The sequence below is a fragment of the Chiloscyllium plagiosum genome, chromosome 34 (assembly GCF_004010195.1).
Source record: "Chiloscyllium plagiosum isolate BGI_BamShark_2017 chromosome 34, ASM401019v2, whole genome shotgun sequence".
NCBI classification, from domain to species: domain Eukaryota; kingdom Metazoa; phylum Chordata; class Chondrichthyes; order Orectolobiformes; family Hemiscylliidae; genus Chiloscyllium; species Chiloscyllium plagiosum.
Genome location: NC_057743.1, coordinates 18,392,158 through 18,415,270, shown reverse-complemented (window position 1 = coordinate 18,415,270; position 23,113 = coordinate 18,392,158). Strand labels below are relative to the sequence as shown.

At 39.5% G+C, this 23,113-nt stretch overlaps 1 protein-coding gene across 10 annotated transcripts in view; it reads left to right on the top strand.

The window, feature by feature from the left end:
* The window catches only part of foxj3 (forkhead box J3), a 165,747-nt gene extending 153,765 nt beyond the window's left edge, over positions 1–11,982 (top strand). For 4 of the 10 annotated variants that reach the window (XM_043675672.1, XM_043675667.1, XM_043675669.1 and 1 more), the window contains 2 exons: positions 3,279–3,383; positions 8,145–11,982. In XM_043675672.1, coding sequence (XP_043531607.1) covers positions 3,279–3,383; positions 8,145–8,278 — 239 coding nt within the window. In that variant the 3' untranslated portion in view covers positions 8,279–11,982. The remainder of the gene's footprint in view (positions 1–3,278; positions 3,384–8,144) is intronic. The other 6 variants (XM_043675675.1, XM_043675668.1, XM_043675671.1 and 3 more) reach the window with 3 other exon arrangements.
* Positions 11,983–23,113: the final 11,131 nt, after the last annotated feature.

Here is a 23,113-nt window from a genome sequence, read left to right as displayed (position 1 = left end):
ATCTGAATATGGTCACTTTTCCGTCTGCTTCCCATAACGTTGAATTCCTTGGCTACTAAAACTCTGTCAGACTTTTTCTTGAATTAATTCAATGACCCAGCCTCCACTACTTTCTGAAGGAGAGAATTCCACATGTTAATAATCCTCAGGGGAAAATAAAATTCACCTCACCTCTTGCATAAAAGGGAAACTTTTTTCTTGAATTGTGTCCTCCTAGTTCTAGTCTCCCCGCAGAACAGCATTTCCTCCAAGTATCCACCTTATCGAGTCTCCTTAGGATCTTGAATGCTTCAGTAAAGTGACCCCTCATTGTTCTAAATTCCCAACAATACAGGTTCAGTCTTGCCCCATTCGGTAGCCTTTTGTCCCAAGCAAGCCTTTTCTGAATTGTATAGATTGGTTTACATCTTTTTGTTTTGAAGTAAGGTGACCAAAACCCTGCACAGTATTCAAGGTATGGTCACATCACAACTGCAATAAAGCCTCTTTTCTTTTATTTCCATTTCTCTTGCCTTACAGGTCAGCGTTCCATTTGTCATTCAGTTGCTGTATTACATATAACTTGTGATTCATGTACCAGGGCATCCAGATCCTTCTGTAGCATCATGCCCTGCAATATCCCTTTCTTTAAGTAGTATAGTGCTTTCCCATTTTTCCTGCCAAAGTAGTCAAACTCACGTTTTTCTACATTATACTCAATCTGCCAAATCTTTGCCCCCTCACTTGTTTGTATCCCCTTGCAGACACTATTACTTGACAATTTAAATTTCCACCAGTCTTGGTGTTATTGGCGAGTTTATCCGTATGGTGCTTCCTTGATGTCATCATGATATTGAGTGCAAATGGTTGCAGCCCCACTACTGATCCCTGTAAAGTTTCACTAATTACAGCAGGCCAACCTGAAAAGATCCATGTATTCCTTTTTTGTCATTCCCTGGTAGCTAACCAAGCTTTTATCCATGCCAACACATTTCCCACTGTACCATGTGCTGTTGTGTAATAACCTTTTTATTGCAGCATCTCATCAAATGCCTTTTGAAAATCCAAGTACATCATATCTATAAGGTTCCACTTTATCTACCTTGTTTGTTATTTCCTCAAACAATCCTAATAAAATTAAATTGAATTTTGCTTTTACAAAGCCATGCTGACTGACTAATCTCTATCATTTTTAAGTAACCTGCTGTAACTTTTTTAATAGTGGATTCTAGCATTTTCCCTATGATTCACTCTAGCCTAACTGGCACATCGTTTCCTGCTTTCTGTCTCCCTTTTTTCTTAAAAAAAGGTGTTCCACCGTCTATTTTCAAATCTGCTATTGGTGATAAAGGTGCCACGTCAGTTCCTAGTGCTAATTTTGAATTTGGTCAGTGGTAGGGAGTCCATAAAGGGCTCAGTCCGTAGAGCTAAGGAAAATTAGCTCTTTTTTGTACGGTTCTGAATCGCTGAAAAACAATTCCTGCTCAGCCACTCACTATTGTAATCATCTGAACTTAGAGATATAGGGACTGTGTGAGGGCCGAATCAGGTATGGGTGTGATACAGTTGAATAGCTCAGTGCCACACAGAGACATGAACGCAGTTTCTAGTGGCCTCTTGTTTTGTCTGCATCCAGAGATCTGGCAAAGATGCAACTCATTCCAAGTTATTTGTAACTGCCTTTACTCCACAAAGAACTGTAGAAATGATGTCCACATTTTCACTTTCTCTGTGGAGAAATACTTGTCTTCGATCAGAACCTCATAGCAATTTGCTCAAACAATACAATCCTTGTCTAAATGTCACATTGGGTCTCCTGTGCTGTGCTTCCTCAGCACCCATTGTCTTAATTTCCAAAACATCACTCAAATCTGGTGTGCTATTTCAGAATCTGAAAGTCAGCTGCTCTTCCTTTATTAATAGCTTGATATGTGGGTCTGAGAAACAAAATTGCCATGAGCTAACTGTAAATGTTTAAATTCTGAATATCTTAATACATTATTTAAACAGTATGTATACAGCGCTCTGCATATACAAATAAATGTTCAATCTGTTCTTTCCTCCACTGAAGGCTGATTCCCTTTGTGATGTAATCATTGACTTTACAAGTTAAAGTCAACAGGAACCAATTTTAAATTCATGTACATGTTTTTCCATAAGTCTCTCAATTCATTTTGTTATATCAACTTCAGGAAAAATTCAGTCTTGTGTTTAACAATTACTGTAACAAGCGAAAGAAGTTGTGATGTGAAAAGAGCACAGTATTTAAATATGTTGAATGAAAAATAAGCACTTGTCTCACTGTGATTGTCCAAAAATATGTTTTCCCTCTGATCCTCATCCAAATTTCCTTTTTTAATAATTGAGAAAGGACTTCAGTGATGGAAATTGAATGCTTAATAAAAACCAAAAGAGCTGTGGATGCTGTAAATCAGCAACAAAAACAGAAATTGCTGGAAGAGCTCAGCAGGTCTGGCAGCATCTGCTGAATGAAATCAGAGTTAACATTTTGAGTCGAGTGACCCTTCCTCCAAACTGAAGTTGAATGCTTGTCATCTTTTTAAGTCTAAACTTGGGTGTACCAACAGATTTTACGGAGAGTAAACCTCCATTCGCTCCATTCCAAAGGTTCCCACAGCCTTAACCTCAAAATACTTCAGCTTAATGAACCCATGTAGCATTCTTCCTTTTTCAATCCTAACAGAAAATGAGATGGATAATCCCAGAATGATTTAGCCAGGGATTTAGGTTAAGTATCTGTGCAATTGAGTGTATCCCAACTCAATCACACAGACCCCTGAGAGCCATAAGAAATTTCATCCATCAGTATTGTCCTGATTCAGGATAAAAGTGCAATGTCTCAGCTTTCTTGAGGAATTCTTCATATTTATTTCTTATTCAAATTTTAGAAATAACTAGTATATGATGATGAGTAAAAGGTTTGGATTATTCCTGCTCCTTTAATAGACATTAACTTAATATTGCTAGATTTACTATCATACATGCATTTGGTATGAGTTGCTCATCGAAATGAAACAAAAGGTGAAAAATAATAGGCAGTATTTTTTTTTGAAGTGATGATTGACAAATTGAATATTTGTAATTTGTCACATAAAATTGCACCCATTTCTTTATTGCCTCAGGACATTTTCTCAAAGTGTCCTTTATTCATCCTGGAGCAGGCCATATAAATGTGCATTTGGATCTGACAATAATACTGGATCTGGTTGTTTGACGCTATTGATGTATGTTTGGACTGAAGTGGTGATTTCTCACTCCTGCACCACTTTCTCACACAGGAAGCTTGTACATTGACTCCAGACAAAACCTTCCTGCTTCAATGATGGGACCCCCTGGGTACCCCCATCTCCCACCTCTCAGTACCCCAGGACCAGCCATGACAGGTAATTGCCCCATATTAACTGCTTATTCTTGGGGCTGTCACCTTATTATTTTTCTTCCCTGCTTTCTCTTCCCTTTTGACCTGCATGTTGTATGCATGTCTGGGATCCTGGGTGCATCTTACTTGCATGTTGCTGCCAGAAACTGGAAACAGTTAGAAATGATAAAAGTTTTGCAGTCAACCTGCCTTTGTAATGCATCCTTAAACAGAGCAAACACTAGTGGACATCGGACTTCAGAGGTATCATTTTGCTCATATCCAAATGATGTGCCTTTTCAGTATGGCACAGTTGATGATGCATTGTCTAAATCAAGATATCGTTACTTCAAATCCCAAAGTTCTTCTCCAGTCTTTTGGAATGTCCTGAAGATGTACAAAAGAGTTATATAATTCTTCATTATAATTATGTAAAAGCACATTCATTTTTTAATATTGCTGCTGAAAATTTTCATTGTATCAGGTCGCTGGCAATTTCATTTTGAATTCCTGATGCAGACTCCTCCTCAATATTTGTGAATTGATTACAGTTGATCACACCTAAAGGTTCACAGTTTAAAGTTCCTGGGGGTTGAAACCCCAAAAATTCAATGTTTTTCCTCCAACATCTCCTTTCTCCTCCTCTCATGTTGAGCAAAATTTTACCATTTGTATGGAGCCCTGAACTAACTGGTACCTCAGTAACCTGCATGTAGATCTGTTTTATGAACAATGATTTACCTCTGAAAAGCATTTTTCATCTGCTGACTTTCCCCCAAGGATTGAAGTGTTCATCAGCATGCTCCAAAACAGGGAGAATTGAGCTTAATGTTTAGACCATGAGTGCTGAAGTAAAATGCATTGCCAAAATCAGTTTACACAAATCTGTATAGTGTCACGAATTTGAAATTGTGTTTCCGAGAGTGTGAGTTGAGGTAACGGGATGAATTTGATTATACTTTATATCATCATTTTTAAAAAAAAGCATTTCAATGGAAGTTTAAAATCTAACTAACAAACAAACAAACAAGTTCCAAATGCCATCTTTTAGACCCAACTCCTGTCATCCTAATGCTTCACAGATGATGGGATGTAACCTCCATAAATATATGATCAAAAAATTGTTTTGCAGCAGATACTGTGCCTTTGTGTTTAGCTTCCTCAGTGACTGTTTTGGTAGCAGTGATGTGCAACAGACCAGGAGATTTGATGTTCATTTCAAAGTCTGTGAATCTTAGGCAGGTTTTGAAGGGAGCAAAAAAAAATCAGCTAGGTACCCTGATCCTGATTGCTGTTCATTGACCCCCTCATAGAAGTGTGCACATGTATGGATACAAGGTAGCTTGGCAGTGAACAACGACCTGAACAATGAGGTAATTCTCCAACATATATCATCAACACACTGACACAATGACTACTTGACATAGGTGCTGGAGAGCAGTATTCAGGCTTGGATATCTGAATCTGTTCCCACAGAATTTCTATTGTTTCACCTGTCTTGCCGATTTTAAGTATATTTATTTTGGAATTACTGTGGGATGAAAACCACAAATGGTGTGATTTATCACACATCTCTAAGATGCATATTATGTGCAAAAGTAGTCTGGTCAAGTAGAAGAGTAATATGTTTTGTGATCATACATTCCTCAGCGATCATGTATGCTTTTATTTCTTGTGTATTTCCTGAACAGTGGTGTGCTGGTATCATACTTCAGGTAGTGCTTATGATATTGGTTTTGATGTGCCTTCAGAGTTGTGACTCAGCCATTACTGCATGCGTTATATCAAAGTAGATCACGTAAAAATGTTTTGTATAGTAGACTGAACCAAACTTTTAAAACATTGCAATTTGGTTAAGGTACATGTTGAAAACACTCATGAATATGCTCAAATGTAAATTAGCTCTGCCTCAAAGTTCACTCAAGGTCTTCAAAAAATCCTCAATTCTTACATGAGAGTCAGAAAAATTAATACCTTGACATTTAAAATCAAGTGGTTTTTTTTGCAGTACCAAATTGGGAGGTTGTGGTACAGTCTTGAATGATTTCCACCTCTCCCTCCCTTCAGTAAGTCAACAGAATGTGACGTCTAGTGATACTGTAAACTTGTTCTTTCTTTGTGATATCTAGCTGAAACCATCAAATATAGGATGACTTTCAGTTCCTTGCTATCCATGAGAAGTTCAGACAAACTGTACTTGCAATCTTTGGTACACCAGCCTACTATGAAGCGTTCTGAGAATTTTGGATTAAAGTTCAGAAAACCTGGAGTTGATTGCAGTCAGTTTGATTACTGTGTTGAAACTCTGGCATAACTCACCCAATTTTGACAAGTCGCTGGATGTTTGAAATGAGGACTTTGCTGGTTCAACAGGACTGGGTTGATCATAGAAGAGTTAAAGGACAGAAAAAGACTGGCTCAACATAGCTGATCAAACAAGCTGTGTCTTCTCACCCCATTTATGAGCACCTGATCAATAGCCTTGCAGGTTGTAGTGCTTGAGCATGCAAATCCAGGTTGTTACTTTATGTCTAACATATTGAATTAAGCAGTTGCACCAAACACACGAGATCTGTTATCGAATACTTGGGAAATATTAAGAAAGTGAACTTCTTTGGTCTTGTAGATATGTAGTGATAGCAGTAATAACTTAGATTGGTTGTTTGCAGTTTGATTCCAGTACAGTTGTGACCTGTACTACTACAAATGGATGGGTACTCCTGGTGATGTTCCTAACTCATCTTTGGATATTTGTCTCAGTGCAGTTTTCTGACGAAGCAATGTTGTGAGCCAAAAAATAAGCATGATATAATTTTGTTATAACTGTAGTGGAGTATCACCGAGAGTAGACTCATAAGTAAACTACGGGGTGTTATTTAACGTAAACACATAGTTATCTAGCAATATGTAAATAGGAATGATTATGTTGTGCTCTTGGAATGTTGAAAATTAATTAGTGTTCATGTATGCTCCCAGGCTAATGTTTTCTGTTCCTCTGCACATTCAAATCCTCAGCTAATTTCTTCTCATGTTGCTAGACCTGCTGGTAAGCAGTAACCAGCACACCAGTTATTCATCATTTTAATTCATTGGTGCATTGTAGTGTTGCTATCTAGATTAATTGCAACAAATTTGGGATTTTGGCTAGAAACTTGATTTCATTTAATCTTAACAGCACTACAACAGACTCAAATATTTTAAATTTCATTGCATGTTTGTTGTATTCTGTCTGCCAGTCTCCAGTGTAGTTGATGACATTTTCCCTTTGGACGCAGTGGGAAGTAGAATGTGTCATAGCTTTTAAAAGGCAAAAAATAACAAATTCTTGCAGAAAAACATATGACAATCAACAAATTGGGAAGCATTTTGATACAGGCAAGATGGGTTAAATTACTTCCACTTCTGCTGTGGAATCCAAGTAGAATAATTTCTGGATACAGACAAACTGCTTAATTGTTGAAAAGCTGGAGGACCTGTTTGAAAACAGTTGAAGAGCCAGTTACTGGGGAAAGATTCTGCAGCAGATAGAAATACATTCAGAAAAGAACTGATATTTTTCTGGAAAAAGGGATTGGGTATGACAGCACAGGTGGATTAAGCTGATTTATCAAAATTAGATTTATTTTCCATACAGTCACTTGGTCTGTGCTTCATCTGTTTGTCAGTAACAGATAGCACATACTCCACTCAAGTGGGAGGGAACTGAATGAGGTTATCTCTACTGTGCTGCATATGGCAGTGCATTGTGTATGCACAACGAGAGTAAGAGTCTGTACACCTTCCATGTGATTTCCAACCAGAATTACAAAGCCACAGATGTACCATGTTGCCTTTTCCAAGGGCTCTGTTTACAATGAGATGCAACAGGCTTATTAGACTGTTTATTTACGTATAAGCTCATGCATGTTATTCACTGAATATTGATCAACTCCCCGTCTTTGATAAATTGGTTAGTTTGAGGTTGGACCATACAATTGTTGCCTGTAGATTTGGGGGAGAAATCAGCTGACATTTCATTTTCACCAGTGCTTGCTATCTTGGCTGTACATAGGTACAAATTGGTTAAGAGCGTAGCTTAGTAGTTCTGAATCTCTGTTGTAAAATATCCTACCAATATTTGGTGGTCACAGAGAGTTAGCATTTTAATGAGGCAAGGGAGGTCATAGCAGGTGCCATCTTTTGGAATGGGATTAAACAGGTGGTGAAAAGAGTCTCCATTTTTAAAAAATTCTGGTGTTAAGTCACTTGTTCTAACAATTTGTTTAATGGGATAATGCTAATTGACTGTCGAATGCTCAAACATTTTGAGCTGCTTATAATGGGCTGTTTTTTTTTTGCAAGGACTCCATTCATTACTAAGTCCCATGCTTGAATTTTTAAGATTCAACTAAGTTGACCAATCCACAGTTATCACTGGCCTGGATATCCAAGTTGAAGATTCTTCTAAAATTTCCAGTAATTAGCCATATTTATTGCTTACGATAAACACGAATTCCAGTAATTAGCCATATTTATTGCTTACGATAAACACAAGGCAGCATTAGTGTTTGCTGTAAGTAGGCTTATTGCCATGTTCTAAGGCCTTGGATTGTGACTGGAGAAATCTTTAAAATCTGTGGTGAACTGTTGTCTGCCCTCAACCCAACTGTACAAATCCCTTACTTTTTGCCTCACTGTCTACAGTATAATTTATGAATTTTACATAACTTATAAGACAAAAATTACACTTTTCACAGTCCTTTTTTTCATATTCAATAATGTTACTTTTTGTTGCATTTCTGCTCAGCAGGGCACCATGCAGGAATGAACCAGCAGCACATGATGTCACCTTCCAGCTTCCAAATGCACAGACCGATGTCTCAACATCACAACCCTGCAGATGACATCCAGGATGACTTTGACTGGGATTCCATTGTTTAACTCTTCTTCCTAAGGACAAGTCTGTCAGAAGCTCTTCCTGTCAGTGTGACTCAGATGTTCTTTTAGCTTCTTGCTTACTTGTGTTGGCCGATGCTGGCCACAATCGCTGGACTGCTGCCTGGACACAGCCCCACCGTGACTGTGCTAGAGAGCTGTACTTTTAGGGGGAGGGGGGAGAAAACACGCCTTCTGCTTGCAGTCACTACAGAAATGTGGAATTACCTGTCGGCCGCTCAGCAGTGGCACAATGGTAACAAGCAATGAAGCATTTTCTAATTCTGAACATAATTTTCTTTTGCTTTTGTTTTTTTTAAAACCGAAAGGACATGTTGAGGGTTGGTATCTGAGCAATGCTCATCTAAGTGATGTAGTTTAGCTACGATCTGAGATTGCGTAGGATGGTACTATTTAGTGCAGTTTTTCTCTCCTGTGCGTGACTTCATTTGGGGGAGCGTTCCAGTAAGAGGGAACAAACATGGATAGGGGTCAAGGAAGCTGGCTTCTAGATGGCCTTTCCCTGGAGTAGGCCAAGAATGCAGTCGTGAGCTGGGAGAGGCATCTTTTACAAAATGAGTTTCTTTTGAGACAATTTAGTCTATATATGGTGCTGCAAAAAAAAACTCATTTTTTTTTGTTGAAAATCCAGTTGCTGTACCAGGATTAGTATTGGAATCAATACTAGAGTACCTGGGGGAGAATTTTCTACCGCTCCAAAGATTGCGTTGCTACAGCTTAACTTTGGATCCCCAGCCTTTGTGCACACAACACCAGCTTCCAAATCTGAACTGTAGGGATTCTTCCCAGAAATTCTGCCTCGATGCCTGTTAATAAAGCTACTACATCTCAAGAAGATAGCACTATATTTGGGGTGTGCAGGTATCAAGTACAAAGTGCTGACATGGTATTGGTTAGTACCCCTGAGGTAAATGTATTTTGGGGATGAGAAAAGAAGCCTGTCTCTCTCATTGAGTGGTAGTGACTGTAATCAAGAGAAATCTCCCAGGATAAACATTTAGCAAATTCTGGTGAGTTTCATAGTCTCCAATTGTCTCACATGCCATAATGCAAAGCAATGGAATATGGATTGCAAAATTTGCAAGTAGTTCGATCTTATGAAATATTGACCATTGCCTTTTGCTTAACCAAACGTTATGTGATCATAGTAGGAGCTAATCTGGTTATTGCCTTTCTCTCTCCTTTTGGCCATTGTGGAAAAGGCTGCAATGCAGCATTTCCTTTTTGTGAAGTGCTGCAGGGGAAGCATGTTAACCAATGCTGCATTTGTCAGCTATGCATGTTTAGTGGTGGATAAATGAGAGTTTCATTATAGAAATCCCAGTCTGCTTTTAATACCTGTGTTGCATCTTTTTTGATTTTGTTTTTAAGTAATTGACAAGGATGGGTTTTTTAAATATGCACTTTCTGGAGCAGTGCCTACTTGATTATTCCCCCTTTTTTAAAACAAATCAATTCGCTCCTTCCGTTGTGCTTTCAGATTGCTGTACTGATGTGTGAATGCACAACCTTTTTCAGTGTTTACAATTTAAATTGTGATTCAAGTCAAACCCCTGCTTGTAATACACTGGGGCTCCAAGGCCCCATTCCTGAGTCATTTGATGGATCTTTCCTAGCAGAGCTTCTGCTTTTACTGATGCACAGTGTCCTCTTTCAGCTTCTCTTTCAAATCCAGTTGCCTCATTTGCATATGGGACTCGAGTTAAATAATTGGTTCAGTGTGTTTTTATGCTGTTATATTTTGTGTGCATTCTGATTTAGGATTTGATGGTGTCAAAATACATAAGCTCAGTACATTTCCAATTGGCTTCTGTCACCAAAAGCTTCGGGGATACACTAGTTGCAATCTAGTAACAGAAATCTTATGCTAAAAATTTGATTTACTCAATCTCTATGTATCTAAGAAGATGGAGAACTTCTGCAATTCACAAATAACTTGTGCAGTAAGACCACTAAGCTAGGCCACTAAGACTTGCATTTTTGTTTTGCTCTAAGTCAAGATATCAAACTGCACATCCTCTGATATATATGATGGAACATGAGCCATGAATGCTTCCTTCAATCTTTAGAAGAGCTATGACTCCATAGAAACCATGGTGGAACAATTCAATTCATAGCATTTAAAAGCATATTCCAAGCTTACAATGGTAATGAATTCTGAACAGAGACAAATTTTACAGCTGTGGCCTAAAAAAGGGATTTACATGCAAATTGTCTTGTCAGCTGAACCATCCCACTCAGCAAAATAAACCATGCAATTGTTTGTGCTGCTTGAGTGAGTTGCCAGGGTACTGATTTTTTTTTTGTCTGTGCTTTCTTGCTATTTCTAAACTCCTGTCTTATTCCATTTCCTAAACTCCTCCTTTGTAATGGTTTAAATGCTCTTTGCATTTCTCTTCCTTGAAAACAATCTGTGGGTTTTGTTTGTTGTACAGGGCAGTTCTGTAAGTGTTCCTTAACTCTTGCTTCAGCTCTACTGGTTTTCGCCTGCTGCTTTTCCTCTTCAATATTTGCTCCTGTACCAGTGACATGAAAGGAACATTACTGTGCAGCTCAAAAGATTAGGTATGAGATTTTTATTTGGTTAACATAAACAAGAGGGTTAACCAATCAGCTGTCACTCAATAAAATATCCATACATTTTAAATTCAGTGAGGGTTTTAACTCTACCATATGCCAGCTGACCAATAGTTTGCAGTCTCTTGACTTATACCTTGTATAGGTCAACAATATGCCTTCTATATAATTAGAGGGATCAGTTGTGATCGCTTAAAAGCTTAACTCCTCCCCATTTGACTACAGAATTAGCAGTAATAGGAAGGCAAACTAGAATGCTAGAAATGCACAGCAAATTCATCAGAATCTAAAAGAAAAATAAGTTCATGTTCCAATTGTGATCTTTTATCAGATTCCTGATGAAACTTCTCTTTCTAAAACTGATCTCACTCTGATGGATGATCTGCTTGACCAGTCTTTGTTTCATATGCTGACCCTTCACAGTGTAGTTAAGATATCATTGCTTTTTACTTAATTCCTACACTAATACTTGATTAACTAAACCAAGTAGTTTGATTATTAAACACATCGTGAAAATTACATTTCCTTGAGCTCATGCAGCGTCATGGGTGAATTGGTTTATCCTTAGTTGTGTCTTGAACTGCTTCTGAAAGTGCTGTTTAATATAAGTATATTTCCATTGCTACAGAAGCCCACTAGTACCTTATCCAATTGGGCACCACCTCTGAATCAAGACAGAAAGCTGGCAGGCTACATTCTGTTGAGGGCCATCACAGCTGACTGATAATTCCCCTCTCAACATCTCCCCACTGCACGCATACATGCACTTTGCTACAGAGGTTACTGGATAATGATCAGGTGCAGAAATCTGATTTTTCTTTTCCTAGCCTCGGGACAAAGAGCAGTTGTAGCATCTCGATTGCTCCCCCAGAAAGATCAGCTTAGACTTTCATGGGGCAGGGAGGTGCAGGAATAGTGTTAAACTGAGCCATTTTTCAAGTACAACTGCAACACAGTATCCAAAAAATAGCATTTGAGCCCCAAATGGATTTGTGCTTGTATTTTAGTTCCTTGGGAAGGTTACGGAGATTTCAGTGAAGGGTTAAAACAGAGTATAAGATGATACTGCTAGAGTAAACTGTGTAGATTCCACTGTAGTATGGTAAGATAATGCTGAAATGGAGAGGTCAACTTGTGCACTTTTTGTATTTAAAGTTAATGAAGTTTCTGGGGAAAACAATTAATGTAAATGTTTGCATTACAAAGGTCAATAGACATCTCCCCTTTTTTTGCTAATATATAAGCTAAATTTATGGTATTAAAAATATATTGCACAAAACTTGCATTTATCCCTTCCTTTATGCTGCTTGGTCTTGTTCCCTATATTGTCAAGTTTTTAATATTGAAAGGCTAATTCTTTACAACAGAGGGCAAAGAGATTAGTGAAGCAGTTCTAATTATACCTTCATGATAGAGCTTGTATCAGACTGAAGCTTAAACCTCACTTCAAGGAGATGTCATTTTTTTAAACAGCTCACTCTGAAAACAATCCTTTGCCAAAGATTCTTAAGCCATGACCTGGTTTATGGATAAACCTAGGTTGAAATATTGCTGTGCACATTTCACAATTTAGTCTTTGCTGTTATCTTGAATACATCAAAATTTTGATAGAATGTTTTATATCATGGTGCTAATAATATGCTCAAAATACACTGTGGGAGAAAGCAACAGCACCACCTAGTGAAGGATTGTTTATTGCAGCCCTAGTTTTGAGGAAAAATTCTAGTTGCCTTTGTGAGTATGCTATTGAAAAGCAAGCACACTGGTTAATTTCCAGAAATGTAACTTATTTAATATTTTACCACTTTATATGTAATGTAAATTTACTTCAGATTTTACATGTAGTCTTTGAAAGTTAGGCAGTTAAGAATATTTTGCATGACATTAGGAGAGGTCTGAGCAGACACACAGTTAATTATACTGAAAAAGATTTGTTCAGCTTCTTGTGAAATTTTAGCCCACTAAAAATGTGCTCAATTTATGTTTGCAACACATTCACTTGATTAAAATTTGCTTTGGTTTTTTTCCTTAACGCTGTGCATTTCCATTTTGAAGTGCACTGAACCAGACACAATTGATATGTCTAAATTGAGGGGGTTTCAATTATAAAATGATGTTAACCAGAATCTTGTTGCCTGCTCCTGCAAATTGAAGTTCAGGATTGCAGTGAATTGTCCTCAGGTGTTGGCTAGCAGTGGGTGCTGTGGCTATAGCTAGCTGTGCAGGCTTATTCAAAAGGTTTTCTTGACTGCTATTTCTCCCATGACTGAGGCCAAAATCTGTGAAATGTCAAACACAAATTAGTGGCTACATACACCAACTTGGAATAAAAATTGCATTTGTTGATACAGAGGTGGCAAAAATGCATCACTTTCAGATGTTGACCTGCGCTATTTTAAGAAAATCTTTCTGAAGCTAGCATAAATTAATGACTAGTTATTTGGGCATATATTAAACATTAGTTGGTACCTATCATTTTGCTGCCTTTTCACACTGTCATTTGGACTCTACAGTCTAAATCTTTGACTCTGACATTCATTCTCTCTTTCTAATATACAGCAATGCAAAATCAAGTCCTTTAGCTCTCAGTTCCTACCTCTGATTCTGCACTGCCTTTCACTTGTCGGCTGCTCCCTTGCCCTCTCCCTGTGAAGCCCTCTGTAACCTAATGGGCTTTGTATTTGCGTAGAAGTTATTTTCTTAAGTAATATTCTGAATTTCAGACCCACAGTAATGAAAATTTGGAACTTGCATAAACTGTTCGAATTCTGAAAGTATGCACTAAACATATAAGTATGCTCAAATATGATTCTTGTCCTCTTCTGTCCCCCTCCTCCTCACTACCACCCCAAACAACAAAATACAATCCATCACAGGCTTGATTGCATCGAAATGGAATAGGTCCTTTTAAAAGGAAGATTCTGCATATTCTATTGCAGAGCCTGCCAGTAATCTAAGTAATTTGTTACTGCAGATTCTCACATTTGGTTTTCACAGTTTATAGAATCTGTAATAGCAGTTGACTTATGTTGAATAGATTTCTCCTTTCTCTCTGTCTCCAGTTGTCTCAACATGTGTCCTCTCAGCCTGCAAAGCTGTATGTGGTTAGCCAACTTTGTTTCTTTTGGGGGACGAGAGAACATTGAGACATTGGTAGTTCCTGAATTCTAATCATGAGAGTCTGTCATTGATCCATTGTTTACAAACATTGGCACACTTTAAAACCCTACTTACTTTGTCATTTTTAAATGAAACTATGTTAAAATGACCAATGTGTTGTGAGTTTTTTTCAAAGTATATTGTTTTTAATTTAGCTTCCATGAGGGCAGCTCCAGCTTAACTTGTGAATGCTGTTGGATTCTGACTTCATCCAATTTTAAGCAAATCAAAAATGTAGAAATGTCAAAGATCTAGCAGTTAAAAGACTGTAGAATGAGAAATGATTGGTCATTATATTAGTGTGCTCAGGCCAGGGCACGTGGAAGTCACCAAAGTAAAGGGCTAACCTTCTGTCCACCCTCTGCATCTCCATATATAAGCATACAGATCCCTTTGGAAAAGTTTCAAAAGTTTTTTTCAGTCTGCACTGTTAGGAACTTTTTTATGTAGGTAATGTTGAATTCTTGCTGTTTTAAAAAAAAATGCAAATAGTTTCTCTCAAAATATATACAAAGAGGATCATCTAAAAAACAGAAGATGGCAGCACATATTTAAGATGAATTTTTAAGCTGCACTATTTGACAGGCCTGCCATAAAGGGCAGCCCTACTTTGTTATACAGTATGTAGGAATATAAATATTACTGACTACCTTTAAAAGGTGCATTCTATTTTTAATAAAATATAAGTAATCACTGAAATTGAAAAAAGATATATATATATATATAAATAGGTTAACCTATACCCTTTAAAAGCAAGCATCAAATTGACTGTCAATGCCAGTGCAGTCTTCCCTTGAGTAGTGAAACAGAAATGCAGCACTGTGGTTGAAGGACAGCAGTGGTATCAAAGGCAAGTACATGTACCTGATTATAGACCAGCAAAGTTTAAAGACCTGTCACTGAGACCCACTTGCCTCAGTTGGGAAATTTCAGACATTTTACAAATAGGCAACCAAGTGGATTAGCATTGATGTTGAAAGGAAGAAAGGGACGACATTCAGTCAGTTGCCAAGCCATGACAACACACGTGGCAGCAAATGGGCCATCAAGTAGGAAAGCAACAGGGAGAAAATTATAATTTCAAACTTCTGAGTCACTGAAGATTTATGGTCTGGGAGAGACAATCTGCACAGAAACCATTTAAATAATGGCTTGAGTGTGGACTTGGAGAGAGGCTCCAGATGTTCATTTTCACAGAACAATGAAGTAAATTTTAAAGGAAGCATTTGTTATATTTGCCATTAACAATCAGCAGAATCGCTACATTAGTGGTTCTTGCTGCTTTTGAATAGCACACCTTTACAAACTGCAAGGGGGTTGCTGGAGAAGGAATGTTTGTGCTGTGCTTAAACTCAAAGTTGGGTACACTTCAAACAATGATTCACTTTGCAGTGCAATTGGTAAAAGCTGGGATCTGACCCCATTGACTGGAGTGGGACAGGCCCCAGTCTTGTCATGACCTCTTTGTACTTGAGAGTTGAATCTTTCAGAAGGTATTAGTTTGATTCCTTTGTTCCAAAAATCCTGATGAATAACTTTTGTTTGTATCCTGTTGACCTGTTGTATATTTAAATTTTTTTCAAAGTCTTTATTGCTTGGAAGTAAATAATTTTAGTTTCGAGTCAGCAGCACTCACTTTGTCTTCAAGAAGTGCTCGAGCCCACCAAGGGTTTGTGTTGTGACGACAGAGGGCTTGCAAACTCTCTGAGGAATTTCTTTTATTTTTTTTCATTTATTGCAATTTTTAAAAAGTTCGTATCTATTTCACAGCCATGGTACAGCGTCTTGTTAAAAACAAAACCAGTGTTTTTTTAAATTCCAATCTGATTTTCATAAGTGAAATACTTGACTAACAATTGTTTTCTTTATGAGGCTTCTTGGAACAGGAGTCTAAAACCCTTTGGAATTAGCTTATTTCTCCTTGTATACACTGCCTTTTGTCTTAATGTGATAACTCTCTGTTCTGCAGTAAAGGGGACACTTTGGCAGTTTCTGAACACAGGCTACAAGCAGGAGGAAGATCAACCTCTTTCTAACAACAAAAGCAGTACTGGCTTTTGTGGCACATTTTAAACAAAAAAAAAATAAAAAGTGTTGTGGTGTTCATGTGCTTAATTGTAAATATATTGTTTGTCTTTGAAATTGTCCTTTTATTTTCTGGGGTGGGAAGGGGGACGGGGAGAGAACCAGGGTTTTATTCTATAAAGGAATACAGAGTATTTTGATATTGTGCATTCCAAGGGTGATGTGTATATATCTATGATGTATATAGTGATGAAATCATTATCATTTTGTGCAACACCAGCTGTTCTCTGTACTGCTGTTCTACAGTCAGTGTTTCAGTGTTCGTATTTTTTTGTTACTGCACGTTTTATTAATCCTAGCTAAAACAGAAATGCACAACTATCCTTTGTATGAGTTTACTGCTGTAAATTACTACCAAATGTCATTAGTCGTTGCTGCCAGTCGTGATATGCATGGATGGCACTTATAATAAATGCTGTAGCTTCATTGATGCGTTAAGGGCTTCTCTTTTAATGAGGTGTGTTTGTAATCAAACTACAGCAAAGACTGTGTGTACAGAACTAACTGTGTACGAGTTGTTTGTATTATATACATGTAGGACTTGTCGGGGGTGGGTGATGAATGTGTTCAGAACTGACGAGATTTGCAACGGAACGGCTCTTATTTTAAATAACATTCCTAACATCAGGCACGTTATAAAATGGAGAGATCTGCGCTGAGCAGGAAACTAAAGGTTAGGAGGGAAAGCAAAGGTCTTTTGTTGAGGCGGAGGTTTTCGAAAACAAAGAGTTTTGGGAAGAGGGTAGCGACGCAGCCTGATGCCTTGACCTCTCAATAGCAGCACAAATGCGGGGAGCAACGAACCAAGTGTAAAGAAGAGCTGCTTCACCATCTATAATGTTTGCTAAAGTGGGAGTTATTTAGAAACGAAGAGGACGGTTTTTTAAGCAGTTCCACCAAGCCTACGAAAAGTTGAACTGGTTGAGGATTTAGGGGTTTAGGAAGGAAAATATAATAAGATCTCAATCTAATCTGGCAGTTTTAGTCCAGGTGGAGAGTTTGTAAAACGTAGGACAAAATATGGGCCAGACTAGCCATAATGAGGCGGGGTTTTTTTTTTGTGGCTACACAAGGACGTTCCCAAGAGTTTTCTCGAACGATTGGATTAGTTGTGAGCAGGACTGTGTAAGTCAATGTTGTCGAGGCTGATGTTCTGTGTGCTGGAGTCACTAACACACTGACTCTGTATTTGCAAATGTTTATGTAAAGGGCTCACCATCACAAAGATTGCACAGAGTCCACTAATCCATGCTATGTGCACTTGCATGTGGGTTTCGGCATCTCCCACTAATAGAAGTTGCAACAAATACAGGAGGCGTGACTGATTAAATGTTCACTCGGGTGGGGTCAGATGTGGAATGAACGTTGGAACAAAGTATTTACAATTATCTCTAAAAGACGATCACGGAACTATGTTTAAAGAAAACTTTCGGGAGCAAAACATTTTGAGTTTGGACCTGTCATATTTCACAGAAGGCATACCTCTCTCACAGATTGCGAGCAATCGTCTCATTCTGAACTCTTACTTCGGTTTCGTAAAGCCTCCCCACGCTTGGCTGACGCTTCGACTAGTAGAGACACTGGATCTTGGCCAGCTGTGACAGATTTTCACACAACACCAGGTTATAGTCCAATAGGTTTATTTGGAAGTACTGGCCTTCAGCGCGCTGCTCTTTCATCAGGTAAACTAATGGAGCAGCATCGTAAGACAAAATTTATAACGAAAGATCACAGTGTCATGCAACGGAAACGATATATTGAACAAACTTAAATTACAGTTAGGTATCATCTTTCAAAATGAGTTACAGGTTTCTAGGTTTGTTCAATATATAGTTTTAATTTGTTGTAAATTCTGAGACTTATGGTCCTGCTCCACTCGGCATCTGATGAAAGAGCAGCGCTCTGAAAGCTGGGGCTTCCAAATAACCTGGTGTGTGATTTTTAACTTTGTCCACCCCAGTCCAACACCGGCACCTTCGCATCAAAATGGTGATGAACTGCTGATGAACTGCTGCCGGTTGTCCGCGACTGTTCTGTATTTTAGACTGTATCCCGCGTTCCCTGAAGGGTCACCTTGTCTTCTCTTTCGGGGGTTACCGTTATCATCGCAGCATCCCCCCCCCCTCCAACCCGCACCGGAAATGGAGCCCTTTTTTAAAAATGTGTCCCTCCTTTCTGAGTCCCAGTGCTGGGCGCCTGTTGCTAATTCCCAGCTGAGAATTCTTCGTCTCTTTCTGTATCCATTTTCAATTACATGGTACGGCCAACCAGTGCAAATCGTACAATATACGAGCAGGAGGGAGGCCATTCGGCCGCTCCAGCATGCTTACCACATTCAATAAGATGCTGGAGCAAGTCGGCTTGTTGAGTCCGTTCCGCCAATCAACCAGATCATGGCTGCCCTAATAATCCTCAACTCCACTTCCCTATCTTTTCCCTAAAATCCTTGATTCTATTGCTCATTAAAACTGAAAAACCTCAGTCTTGAAAATCTCAGTGACCCAGATTCAACAGCCGCCTGCCATAAAGAATTCTACAAATTCACAATCTTCCCAGCGAAGAAATGTCTCCCTGTCTCTATCTTTAATGTGTCATCCTTTTATTCTGATCGGTTATTGCTGCTGCAGCTCCAGACCGGGGAAGGAGTGCCCTGAGCAGATACCGTGACCTGGCCTGAGCAGGTAAAACAGGAAGCAACATTTGGCCGGGTACCTGAGTAGGAAAGATTTAGAGGAATATGGGCTAAACACAGGCAAATGGGACTGGTTTTACGTTGGGAAACCTGGTCGGCATTGACGAGTTGGACTGAAGTCTCTGTTTCATGCTGTGTGACTCCATGACTATGCATTGCGCTGGGAAATGAGTGCCCAACATCCAGACATTCACCTCTCAACATCTGCCCTCACCGAGCGATCAGGAGTAGGAGCCGTTGTAGTTTACTCTGACTTTCCTTGGCTCTTGGAAGGCTTTATTGTCATGAATCAGCTGAGAATGGACTGACTTTAGGCAGGCCAAAACCTGGCACTTTATGGAGGATTGTTGACTTAATTGTTTTGGGCTGCGAGATCTTCCCTTTCCCTCCACAGCACCTTAAGGCAGCTCCAGCTTGTGAACAAGTGTGTGATCGCCATGAGTTGACTACCAACTGAAAGTTGCTAAAATACAACTGAAAGTGAAACTACAACAGCTAGTCGCACTGAGCCAGGGACCGAGTTCAATTCTGCCCTCGGGTGACTGTGTGTGGAGTTTGCGCGTTCTCCCAGTGTCTGTGTGTTTCCTCCGGGTGCTCTGATTTCCTTCCACAATCCAAAGATGTGTAGGTTAGGTGGATTGGCCATGGGAAATGCAGGGATGGATGCTTTTCAGAGGGTGGGTGTGGACTTGATGAGGATCTGTAGGGATTCTATGATACCAAGCAGATCATGTGAAATGACCTACACCATAAGGAATTGGTTATGTCTTTGAAGGCGGTATATCCATTGAATTGTTACCACAGTGGAAGAGGCCATTCAGACCTTTGTGATAATGCTGGCTTTCTGCTAATGGTTTCCATTGCTCTGTTTTTCCTCCCCCTCCACGTTGTGCCCCCTCCCCCCCCCCCCCCAAAACCTTTTAATGGCGCAGATAAAATAATCTGCTTCCATCCTGATCTCAGATCCAAACCTAATATCGAAAGAGTTTTCTGTGCCTGGAACCTGCGCCCTCTGGTTCTCAATCCTTCCACCAATGAGAACCCTTTCGGTGGAACCTCCATATCAAATCTCCCCTTAACCTGATGAGAAAAGTGCCAGCTTCTGTCGTGTGTTTCATTAACTCACTCATCCCTGGAACTGCTCCTTTGAATTTGTTTCTCCGCCCTCTACAATGAAGTAATAGGTGGTGGGGGTTTCTCCTTGTGTCGTGATGAGCTGTGCGTCTTTGACGGATGGGACCATTTATTTTCGACGCTGCCTAAGTTTCCATGAAGAAGTTTGGCTCGAGGGTCCAGTGATGCCAAATCGACTTACAGAAACCCTGAGCTTTACTCTGGGCTCAGGTCGGTTTTCTGAAATTGGCCAAAGGGCTTTATTTTGTTGTGTTTGCCTGTGCAGAGATGCAACTGGGGAGGATTGCCCTAGATTGTGCAGAGTCTGAAGAGTTGGGTTGGGAGTTAGCAGTTCATGGTTTGCCTTCGTTTTCTCTGAGGACACTGGCCGCTCCCATAAGTGATTTATGGAGATCCTGGTTTCAGACATGCGCCTTAGCCCTGTCTCTGACAGAGTTACCCGAACGTGGCAGTGTTTGCGTTTTGAACTGATCTCTCACACGTATCTCTCCAATAATTTTGAAGACTGACTGAAACACTTTCGCATTTTACGTGAACCTGGACGTGCAAAAAAAAAATCACTTTGCCCAAGACCGCTTCTCGTGGAAACGTTGTGGAAAAATTATAATAAATCAAGCATTGCGTGCAGTGGTCACCCAAAACCAATAGCTAACCTCCCGTCGTCTCGATCTCCAGGTCATGAACAGTGCCTCGGTTATTTTAGTGGGAAGTGACCTGGTATGACCCCAGTCACGGGAACAGCTGCTGAGACACGGTCTTTAAGAATAAAGCAGAATTGTGGATGCTGGAAACCAGCATTGGAAACAAAAATTGCTGCAAGTTATGTACAGGTCAGGCAGGGACTGAGGAAATGGGGGGGGTGAGAAAGCTAACGTTTCAAGTCCCACATGACTTTGCAAAACTCCTGCCATCCACCTTTATGTGTTTGTCCGCCTCCCCTCTAAATGTATCCAAATTATTTGGCTATCCTGTCCCTTGCGATGCTCAATTGCAAGGAGGGAACCATGATAATAACAGGAAAACCAGACGTATTTTTCTAACCTGTTATTACAGTAAAAAACCATCGGAATAAACACAAGGAATATGTGGCTTACCACGAGCAGTGTATTTTTCTAAACTCCCCCTTCTGGCATTACTGGGTGTTGCCAAATGTTTCTCCTGCTCCACGAAACTGTATTTTGTGGCTAAATGAAGTGGATAAAAGTGTCAAGAGGCCTTGTAGCTAGTGTGCCAACTCTAACCATTATCTCATTGAAACATACAGGATTCTTAAAGGGGTTTCACAGAGTAAATGCTGTGAGGATGTTTCCCTACGCGGGAGAGCCTTGGACCGGAGGGCACTGTCTCAGAATAAAGGGGCACCGATTTCACACTGAGATGAGGAGGTGTTTCTTCTCTCTCAGAGTTGAGAGTCTCTGGAACTCTTTGCCACAGAGAGCTGTGAGGCAGAGTCCTTGTGTATTTTTAAAACTGAGATAAATAAATTATTGATCAGTTGGGGGATCAAGAGTTGTGTGTACAGTACATGTAGGAAAAGTGAGGAATGCCAGATCAGCCATGATCCAATTGAATGGTGGAACAGGCTTGAAGGGCTGAATGGCCTCCTCCTGTTCCTATTTCTTATGTCTAACCATGACAGAAATACAGACCCCCTAAGAGCAATGCATTACATTTTAATTTTGCAGCCAGCGACTTATTCCGGTTTCCAATTTGGTTCTGGAGATGTCTTGATTCACTTAAGATGCTGTAGCCAGGTCTTCAATGACCCTATTGGCAAAAGTTGCTTGTAGTGAAGCTAGACAGACTTGATAGTATCAAAAATAGAAATTGCAGGAAAAACTCAGCAGTTTTGGCAGCATCCACAGAGAGAAAGCAGAGTTAATGTTTAGGGTTCAGTGACCCTTCTTCAGTATGGCCCCGAATCATTAACCCTGCTTTCTCTCCATGTATGTTGTCAGATCTGTTGACTTTTTCTAGTTATTTCTGGTTTTGCTTTTGCGATCCTTGGTTTTTAGATTTGACAATGTTCAGTTTGATCATTAGTCAATGCAACAATAAATCTTCAGTGCCTCTACAAACAGAATTCCCACTTCTCAATATTATCCAGTGACTCCGTAATTTTCTGGGAAAATTTGAGTTTTGACATCCTCTGCAATTAAACAGTCAGAAATCCACAGTCAAGTCTCATATATGTGAAGAATGGTTACCCGGAGCACAAACTGGAGGATGCCGGGTGCATTGGAGTGAAAGAGATGAGAAATTGGACAAGTTTAAACACCCAGTGATCAGCAAGAGTAAGCTGCAAAATTGATGAAGAAACCATTTATCCATTAGCTCTCACTCAGGATTGGACAGTGCACAATTGAAAAGGTCAGGCAATAATTTCATAAACTAACTTTTTTAACCTTGGTATCATATTTAATAGCAAGTAGTTAGTAGAGAGAGGAGTTAAACTGAATTAGTAGAGGTTACAGAGACAGTTTATTTGTCACAATAATTCAGCATTAACTGCTGATTCCAAATTGAGATCAGTATCTGAGATTGATATAAATTGCCGCTGTTAATTTAGAGTTATATCCTGAAATAGTTGACTAGCTAAGTGTTTCCAGATCTTTTATAGAACATAGAACAGTACAGGCCCGTCAGCCCACGATGCATTTATCTTAATCTAAAATCAACCTAACTTCCACATCCCTCAGTTTACTGCCATTCATGTGCTTGTAAAGCAGTCGCTTAAATGTTCCTAATGTCTCTGACTCTACTACCACCGATGGCAGTGCATTCCTCGCACCCACCTCTCTCTGTGTAAAGAACTTACCTCTGACATCTCCTCTATACCTTCCTCCAATCATCTTAAAATTATGATGCCTCATGACAGCCATTTCTGCCCTGGGGAAAAGTCTCTGGCTATCGATGTTTGCCTCTCATTACCTTGTACACCTCTATCAAGTCACCTCTCTTCCTCCTTCTCTCCAGTGTGAAAAGCCCAAGCTCACTCAATCTCTCTTTGTAAGACAAACCCTCCAATCCAGGCAGCATTCTGGTAAATCTCCTCTGCATCCTCTCTAAAGCATCTACATTCTTCCTATAATTGGGTGACCAGAACTGGATACAATATTCCAATTGTCGTCTAATCAGGGTTTAATAGAGCTGCAGCAAAACCTCATAACTCT